This window comes from Pseudorasbora parva, chromosome 9, assembly GCF_024679245.1.
Source record: "Pseudorasbora parva isolate DD20220531a chromosome 9, ASM2467924v1, whole genome shotgun sequence".
Taxonomy (NCBI): domain Eukaryota; kingdom Metazoa; phylum Chordata; class Actinopteri; order Cypriniformes; family Gobionidae; genus Pseudorasbora; species Pseudorasbora parva.
This window is the reverse complement of record NC_090180.1, coordinates 35,121,656-35,130,871: the sequence shown is the minus strand read 5'-3', so window position 1 is coordinate 35,130,871 and position 9,216 is coordinate 35,121,656. Positions and strand designations below refer to the sequence as shown.

The window sequence follows — 9,216 nt, the reverse complement described above, 5'->3', positions numbered from 1 at the left end:
AATTTTCAAATAATTTAAAATAAAGTAATTTTGAAGTTTGGCAATGAACATACCACAAACACACAGCTATAAAGCATATCATTTCTGAATATTGATGCAGTCTATTTTCAGCATCATTGGGCTACTCCAGTCTTCAGTGTTATATGATCCTTCCAAAAATATTGAAATTAGCACCAAATCAGGATCATTTGTTTATTTATTTTTATTTATTTATTTATTTATTTAACATCAATGTAGTCATATATTCCATAAAATGTTTACAATGTTGCCTTGCATTCTTGATTTTTATGTCAATGCAAATCCATTTGTCCAAATGAATGACTGACTGAAAAACATAAGACATGCCATGCCATTATTAAGCCATGTATTAAACCATGTTTTCACTATTGACTGTTTAAATCCAAATGAACTGTTCCTCAAATTTCTATGCAATATTAAAAGAGGATTTTGTGTAATTGAGTTTGTGCTGAATATTGCACTGTGATGTAATAAAACATTGTAACATCTGTGACCCTCAGGAGTAAAAAAAGCATAATATTTTCCAAACCGTAATTAAGTGACATTTTATACAGTAAAATCACACGCTCTGGGGAAAAATAGTTTAATATATGCAATATTGGTTTGCTGTTATTTACATGTTTCAGTATATTCTAATTTGTTTCCTGTTGGCTTCATGTGTATAGAACTGTGTAACTAACAAAACAATAAATATTACAGTTTTATCAAAGCCCATATGACATGGTGGAAGTAACATCAAGTCTATACATATACATCTATACTCACCTAAAGGATAAATAGGAACACATGTTCAGTTTTATTGTTTTAAAAAATATATCTAATCAACCAATCCCATGGCAGTTGCTTCAATGCATTTAGGGGTGTGGTCCTGGTCAATACAATCTCCTGAACTCCAAACTGAATGTTAGTTTCCACCAAGGCAGTTCTGGTGCTGGTTCTGAGCCAGAGCCTAGTTTCAAATTGGTTCTTTTTTCTTTCCAGAAAAGCACCAGCTCCGAACAAGAAAAAGTGGTTCTTAAATAGCACCAAAACATTGCTGGGCTAGAAGTTAGAACCGCTTGCATCAGCGGCTGGGGGCAGGGTTACCGTGACCAACAAGATGAACACAAACTTGTTTTTTAAATAGCAGCTAATCAAGCTAAGAGCTGCTTGATCTCTGTCTAGTGAGCTGCATGGATGTGTTGGACTTGCAATGTTTTTATGCTAATATAGGATCATAAAACCATGAGCCGTTGATGCAAAGCTTGTTCGAGATGCATCGGCACACGCTGTGTAACCCGTTCACCGTATAACATCAAAATACAGTGAGAGCAAACGACTCCTTATGCTTTTGAATCGCTAATGCAGTATTTTGATATCATAGGCAGATCGGTCTGCGTAGCACCGATGCATCTCGAACAAGCCTGGAGTGTTTGTGTTTCCCGATGCCTTGCTAGCATTGCTGAGAAAGATGAGACGTATACATTGATGTACGACCTGGCTCTGTGCTGCCTCTCTAGCCTGTGGAAAGCCAAACTGGTTCTTAAAGGCTCGTCAGTCGAACTAAGTTAGAACTGACACTTGTACTGGTTCTGAACTAGCAACCAGTTCATTCTGGTGGAAAAGGGGTATGAATGGGAAAGAACGGTGCTTTAAGCAATTCTGAGCGGGCAAGGTTGTTGGTGCCAGACGGGCCAGTCTGAGTATTTCACAATCTGCTCAATTACTGGGATTTTCACGCACAACCATTTCTAGGGTTTACAAAGAATGGTGTGAAAAGGGAAAAACATCCATTCTTTGGGCGAAAATGCCTTGTTGAAGCTAGAGGTCAGAGGAGAATGGGCCGACTTATTCAAGCTGATAGAAGAGCAACTTTGACTGAAATAACCACTCGTTACAACTGAGGTATGTAGCAAAGCATTTGTGAAGCCACAACACGCACAACCTTGAGGCGGATGGGCTAAAACAGCAGAAGACCCCACCGGGTACCACTCTTCTCCACTACAAATAGGAAAAAGAGGCTACAATTTGTACAAGCTCACCAAAATTGGACAGTTAAAAACTGGAAAAATGTTGCCTGCTCTGATGAGTCTCGATTTCTGTTGAGATATTCAGATAGAATCCGAATTTGGCGTAAACATAATGAGAACATGGATCCTTCATGCCTTGTTACCACTGTGCAGACGGTGGTGGTGGTGTAATGGTGTGGGGGATGTTTTCTTGGCACACTTTAGGCCCCTTAGTGCCAATTGGGCATCGTTTAAATGCCACGGCCTACCTGAGCATTGTTTCTGACCATGTCCATCACTTTATGACCAAGTAAATTTAAATGTACCCGTCCTCTGATGGCTACTTCAGCAGGATAATGCATCATGTCACAAAGCTCGAATCATTTGAATTGGTTTCTTGAACATGACAATGAGTTCACTGTACTAAAATGGCCCCCAAAGTCACAAGATTTCAACCCAATAGAGCATCTTTGGGATGTGGTGGAACTGGAGCTTCCTGCCCTGGATGTGCATCCCACAAATCTCTATCAACTGCAAGATGCTATCCTATCAATATGGGCTAACATTTCTAAAGAATGCTTTCAGCACGTTGATGAATCAATGCCACGTAGAATTAAAGCAGTTCTGAAGGCGAAAGGGAGTCAAACACAGTATATGGTGTTCCTAATAATCTTTTAGGTGAGTGTATTTATCTCTTTTGGGCAAATGTGGTGCACTGTTACTGTTTGCTTTGTTTTTACATATGTCATTGTCTGGCGGCCATTGGTGTCTTTGACTTTTGCCTTTGTTTCTCTTCAATTTGGTCAATCTCTGACAAGTCCATCATGGTCCCAAAATTTGATACACAACTAAAATCTTTCATCCACTTTTCAATATTTGCTTCATCCACTAGGAAGAGAAATTAAACAATTACTCCTACTACAATTAGCGGGGAATGTTTGATTACTTAGCTAATTATTTAAGAAAATTAATATAATATACAATGCATGATCAAATTAATGATAACATCATTTGAGAAAGAATGTTAATACTACTTACTGAAAGGTGGATCCAGCAAGCTTGTTCTCTCTTTCACATACCAGCTGCCTCATGATCACTGTCATATATTTTCTAGTGCTTCATCCACAGCTACTGGGAGCACTGTGTTCAGTCTAGCTTTCTCCATCAACTCTCTGACCTGTTTCCCATCGTCCTGCTCCATGTAGTTAAATACATGATACCTGTTTCCACATTTGTTGATCAGCCACTGCAGATCCTCTCCTTCACTCTCAATGTCCTCTTCAATTGTGGGGGTCCCCATCCAGTCGCCCCTGTTGAACACTACTATACAGTATTTCCAGACATTTACTTGGTAATACATATGTGACCCTAGAGCACAAAACCAGTCAAGAGGGTATTTTTTAAAAATATATATATTTTTTAAATTCTGAAAGTTGAATAAATAAACTTTCCATCGATGTATAGTTTATGATATTTGGCCAAGATACAACTATTTGAACATTTGTAATCTGAAGGTGCAAAAAAATCTAAACATTGAGAAAATCATCTCTAACATTGTCCAAATGAAGTCCTTAGCAATGCATAATACTGCTAACAACACATTTTCAATATTTACGGTAGGAAATGTACAAAATATTATTGTGGAACATGATATTTACTTAATATCAATGATATTTGGCATGAAAAAAAATGACCCATACATTTTGACCAATGTATTATTGGCTGTTGCCCGCAAAATATACCAATGCGACTTATGGTTGGCTTTATGGTCCAGAGGATCACATATGAGTATGACATTTTTATTGTATACAGTGCTATTGTTTTCTTTATTTTTCTATTTTTGATTTCTGTATTTGCCACTGTAAGCCATCAGTGATCTTGATTTTGTGTGACATTCTCAGAAATGTCTTCTGAAAAGTCTGATAAGCTTCTGTAGTCGGTCACAATTTCCAAGTTTGTAAACCATTTTTTAACATAGACTTTATACAGGAAGAAATTCAATAAAGAATACAGCTTTGTATAAACATGTTTTACTAACTGACAGTAATCAAATCATTGTTTTTTCAGGCTATACTTACTCTCAGGTGGATCCAGACCAACGCTTCCTCTCTCTAACATGTCTGACTTGTCCGATCCATATCCACTGTCACTCTCTTCTTTTCCACCTTCCACAGGTTTCAGGAGATCTGTGTTCAGTCTATGGGACCTCTGTGTAACTCCTCTATGTCTAAACTTTATTATTATCATTTTAACTTGAGATATATGTGTAAAATATCATATTCCATAAAACATTTTAAAGGCTTAAAGCTACACTGTGATATTTTCCATCTAGCCGTGAAAAGGGTATATGATCATCCAGTGAATAATAGTTTCTGTTCCTCTCCATTCTGATTTTGTTTTAACTCCTACGGTGGCCGATTTAGTCCAAGATTAACATGGCAATCCCCCTCTTCACAATCGACACGGTGCCATTGAGTGTTAAAACGCGAAGGGCGAAGCTTGAATTTACGGGTATGTCCCTCTTTGGCTAATGTACTGTCAAGATGGAGGGGCAACATGGGGACCAGCATTCGAACCCCTCACCTGTATGTATTTTCAATGGCATATAAACTTATGAGAATACTTTATTACTTAAAAGAAGTAAATATACATTAATGAGCACATATATTTTTGAAAGAACTAAGTGTTTTTAGCTAAGAATAAACTAAAAAAGTTACACAGTGTAGCTTTAAGAATAATTTTCAGTTTTTTCTTATGTGATACATTTGTATTTGTATGGTTTATCAGCCTCTTTAAAGGGGTGGTTCTGTGTTTTTTTTTCTAGACTTGGTCTAGGCTTGGTTGTGCTTATGGGGGTAGTATAACATGTCTTAATACTTCTTTTTTTCTTTTAAACGCCGTATTTTTCTTATATTTTACTTTTATTCCACACCGCTGTCTCTATCATCCTTTGAACGTCTCGTTTACTTTCTGCTTCTATAAAGGCCAAACCTTTCTGTAAAACGCTATGGTCTTAGATTGGTTAGATGACCAAATGTAGTTTCATGTATTTTTATTGGCTGAAGTGCCAAGCACAGGTTGTCGGGAAACGGCACACCCCTTACCATTACGGGCAGAAGTCACATCTGTGGTGACTAGCAAGGGTTTATGATGTCACCAACCCGGGAAGAAGCTTGTTGTAGTCCAAACCAGCCATTTTTGTATAAACTGCCATAACTTTGAAAGACAATATCTCTGTTTGCATTGAACTTTTAGCGTTGTAACTGTTTATGCTCAAGCAGCAGCATTACACACTAACTAAAGTTAAAAAAGTGAAATCGCATGCAACCACCCCTTTAACTTCATTGAACCCGACATATATGCACGGATAAACACATTCAGTCACTCAAGATTTTTATTCATCATAGCATAGTTATTTAATGAATGAAAGTAGTAGTACAGATACATCACAACAGCAAAATTTAATGCAATTGAATAAAACAGACAAACGGTTAATGACGACGTTTTAAAAGAAGTTTTTAGTTCACAAATATACGGCAATTTACAATGTGAATCATGATGGATGATGAAACACTAGATTGTCTTTATTAAGTTTTTAGATTTTGCAGAATACAATCAAGCAATGTTTCCTTGATTATGAATAATGAAAGAGCAAATAATACACATTTCCAGCACTCTATTAGAGCAAATACAAAATTGCAAACACATATTATTATTACAATAACGATGCATAATCGTGTGATTACCATTACAAACAACATGAGTCATGTGGTTGAGCTGATGATATAAGCTGATTACAAAAGTCAAGTTCAAAACTGTTAAAATGGCAAGTGAATGATTTCCCATCCTGCTCTCTTTACTTGTCTGCATATTTCTATTTTTTTCTTCTGTATTTTCCTCTGCAAGCCATCAGTAATTTTAGTTTTGTTTGACATCCTCTGAAATGTCATTAAAAGTGTCTGGTAAGCAGGAGTGGTCAAACACAATATCTTCAAGCCATTTTGTGATGTAGTCTTCTTCATCCACTATAGGAAGAAAATAATGCATTTTATATTTCTAATAATAATTTATATTAATGAAGTGCGATAATAAATAATACTTTGTATAAACATGTTTTACTGACTAACAGTAATTAAATCATTGTTCTCTATAGGGAATTTGTCAGGATGTACTTACTATGAGGTGGAAGCAGATCAAAGCTTCCTCTCTCAAGCATGTCTTGGATAGATCCCAAACAACTGTCGTTTTCTACAGGTGTCAGGAACTCTGTGTTTCCTCTGGTCATCATTTGCACTTTCTCCAACAACTCTCTGACCTGTTTCCCATCATGCATTTTGTTTAGAACATGATACCTATTTCCACATTTATTGATCAGCCACTGCAGATCCTCTCCTTCACTCTCAATGTGCTCTTCAATTGTGGGGGTCCCCATCCAGTCGCCCCTGCTGAAAACTACTATACAGTATTTCCAGACATTTCCACCCAGGAGCTCCATGTGCTCCTTGACAGACCTTCTATGTGCCTCAGTGAAGGCGACACCAGGCCGCAGAACCAGCAAAACTGCATGAGGTCCTGGTGGACACATAGTAACACTCGACATGATCTCCTTCTTAACTGGCTCTGAAGTCTCCTTTACAGACGCGTACGGCCACCATCCAGGTGTGTCAATTAAAATTACCTTTATCTTGTCAACTTCTCCTTTGCTCATCACACACTTTTTAGTCCTGCTGACGACTTGTTTATTTTTCAGGATGATGTTCACCGCTGTGGACTTCCCAGCCATTTTTCCACCCATCAAAACAATCCTTAACTCTGGAAAATCAATACTTTTCTCTGCAGAAAAAAAAGAGTTCATGAACAATGCAGTTAGTAGATGGTATTGATGGCCTACATCATTGTTTATCTTTTAATAATTGTAAAATGCTGATGAGTATTTTTGCTTTAATTATGCACTATACCTGTTAGATGCTCTTTCAAGGTTTGCATCTTTGTTTTTACTTCAACCTCTCTCTCCTCTGCTCGTTTCTTCACAGTTCTTCTCTTTTCCTCCATATCGTCAAGCAGCTTGCTGTCAATTTTAAAGCACTGTCCGTCATGCTCAGCTACCAAGTTCTCTATCTTATGAAACAGTTTTTCCACATTTTTCCCTCTTCTGACAGTATAGTTGAAGACATGAACTCTATTCCCACATTTCTTTATTAATATATCCAGCTCTTTTCCTGCTCTCTCAATTAGCAGCGTGTTATCTGCATGTCTCTGCTCTTTGTTGTTATATATGAGCAGAACGATGGTGTGATTCCAGATCTGCTCCCCCAGAATCTCCATGTGCTCCAGCACACTGTTTAGGTGCATGTCTGTGAATGGTTTGTGAAGATTGATGACTAGAAGGAAGGCGTGTGGAGCAGGACACAGTTTTAAACTGTGCACAATCTCCATCTGTATGTACTTTGCACTTTCATGCAGTGTAAAGCCCCTCCACCATCCTGGTGTCATTACCAAACTTACAGACCTGTTCTGAACCGTCCTCTGTTTCATTTCACTTTCGATGATCTCTTTTCCAACTCTAAACTCATTCTGACTAAGAATTGTATTAGCTGCATTGCATTTGTATTCCCATTTACTACCTATAATAATAATATTCATCACTGGAAGAGCAGGACAATCTGCAAGAGAAAATGAAGGAATCTTTAATTATCACTTATAGCAAACATGAATTAGGATTGATCATCACATTTCAAATGCTTAGTTAAATGTATAGTGTGGATATCATGTGCATGTGGTTTGTACATCTTTAAATCATTTAGAAGACATGCATAAACAGTTAATGCTGTAGTTTACCTTGCATTGTTGTTGTGAGTTTGATATCAGATGACATCGCTACATATTTTTGACAAATAGTCCCAGCATAGCCGTGTGAAAATGGAAACTTGCACATTTATCTTTTTAACATTCGGCATTGTAAGGGCATTGTAAGCTTTGAAAAGTGAAACCTTTAGTTTTTATTTTCACTGTAGGCTATAGCTAAAATGTAATAGGCAGTCTGTCATCTCTGTATGAAGTAAAAGGCTTTGGCTTTACAATATTGATGTGTAGGCCTACTATTGGGGAATTAAATCTGATATGCAATCCTAAAGGAATGTTGCAGCCTTTAACAATGTACATTTCTGTTCAAATATATAATTATGATATTTTGATGATTTACGATTATTTAATGTCTAAAATTATGTTAATTATATAAGATTTGTTTCAAACTTTTAAATATTAAAATGTACGACATTAAGAAAACTCACCCTCATGACGATCCGAGTCCTCTCCGGTCTCCATAGTGCGTCACAGGGCGAGTTTCTTACTGAAGTTTGCTTCAATCTTTCTGTCACTATACTTTTCTTCAATCTTCTTTTCCTTAGTTTCCAGTGCTTTCTCTTTTTTATATATAAAAAAAAAACTAAAATGTAATCCTTTCCTGTGTGTTTTTGTACGTGCACTCAATATCTTTCTGCTAATAAAACTTGATGAACTGGTTCATCAACAGGAGAGCTTCCTCGTGAGAACCTATACTGTAGTAATAGCTCCACCCCTTTATCATTTTGCTGCATTGGTTTTATACAATGGATGTTAGAGTGACAAGCATTCTTTCACATTTTTTTTCTTTTTCTAAATGTTAGTGACGTTTTGTTTTCTAAAAATTTAACCAATGACACTAATGATGTAAATCATGCACTTCTGTAATCTCTGCTGCTTTCATTTGTGCTAGACTATTCAAAATGCATTTTATAAGAAAGTTGTTGTAACCAACAACATACAGCTTGGGTGTGTCTGATGACAGTTTGTAATTCCTTTTAATGCACCTTTAACAGATATGTAGCTACATAAACATGACATGCTGTGATGGTTAAATTGAATTGATCATATTACAAGTTGCAACCAAATTAATCATATAGGCCTACAAACTCTGCATCATTAAGAGATAGAATAGTTCAAACTGAGAGTTGCAACTTTGGAACTGTTTTCATTAAACTGGAAATTAAATGACATTTCAGTTAATAAAAAGACACAAGAATATTTTCAAAAGCCTGTTCTCTCAAGTGAGCTTTACTTTCACATTCTTTATTATATAAACATGAAATACACACTGAAAAAAAAAAAAAAAAAAAAAAAAAAAAAAAAAACATTTGTTACACAGAAAAGCTTTACACAATGTCAAAATGCT

The 9,216-nt window shown here is 36.5% G+C and overlaps 1 protein-coding gene across 2 annotated transcripts; it reads right to left on the bottom strand.

Moving 5' to 3' along the window:
• Positions 1 to 5,434: 5,434 nt before the first annotated feature.
• On the bottom strand, positions 5,435 to 8,648 carry LOC137089689 (GTPase IMAP family member 8-like). Of its 2 annotated transcripts, none has more exons than XM_067453259.1 (4): positions 8,297 to 8,648; positions 6,965 to 7,669; positions 6,183 to 6,839; positions 5,435 to 6,031 (listed from the first exon to the last, which is right to left on the bottom strand). In XM_067453259.1, the coding sequence occupies exons 1-4, from the start codon at positions 8,328 to 8,330 to the stop codon at positions 5,925 to 5,927; spliced, it is 1,503 nt and encodes a 500-aa protein (XP_067309360.1). In that variant the 5' UTR covers positions 8,331 to 8,648; the 3' UTR covers positions 5,435 to 5,924. The 2 variants fall into 2 exon arrangements, with proteins under 2 accessions (XP_067309360.1, XP_067309359.1); XM_067453258.1 differs by lacking the exon at positions 8,297 to 8,648 and adding an exon at positions 7,845 to 8,066.
• Between the last annotated feature and the right edge of the window lie 568 nt (positions 8,649 to 9,216).

Bases quoted from the DNA above. Each gene is read 5' to 3' on its own strand.
- LOC137089689 (XM_067453258.1), bottom strand. From the start codon at position 7,941: ATGTGCAAGTTTCCATTTTCACACGGCTATGCTGGGACTATTTGTCAA. The intron at 7,670-7,844 runs GTAAACTACAGC...TTTCTCTTGCAG, and splicing joins ACTCACAACAACAATGCAAG to ATTGTCCTGCTCTTCCAGTG. The intron at 6,032-6,182 runs GTAAGTACATCC...TTCTTCCTATAG, and splicing joins TGATCTGCTTCCACCTCATA to TGGATGAAGAAGACTACATC.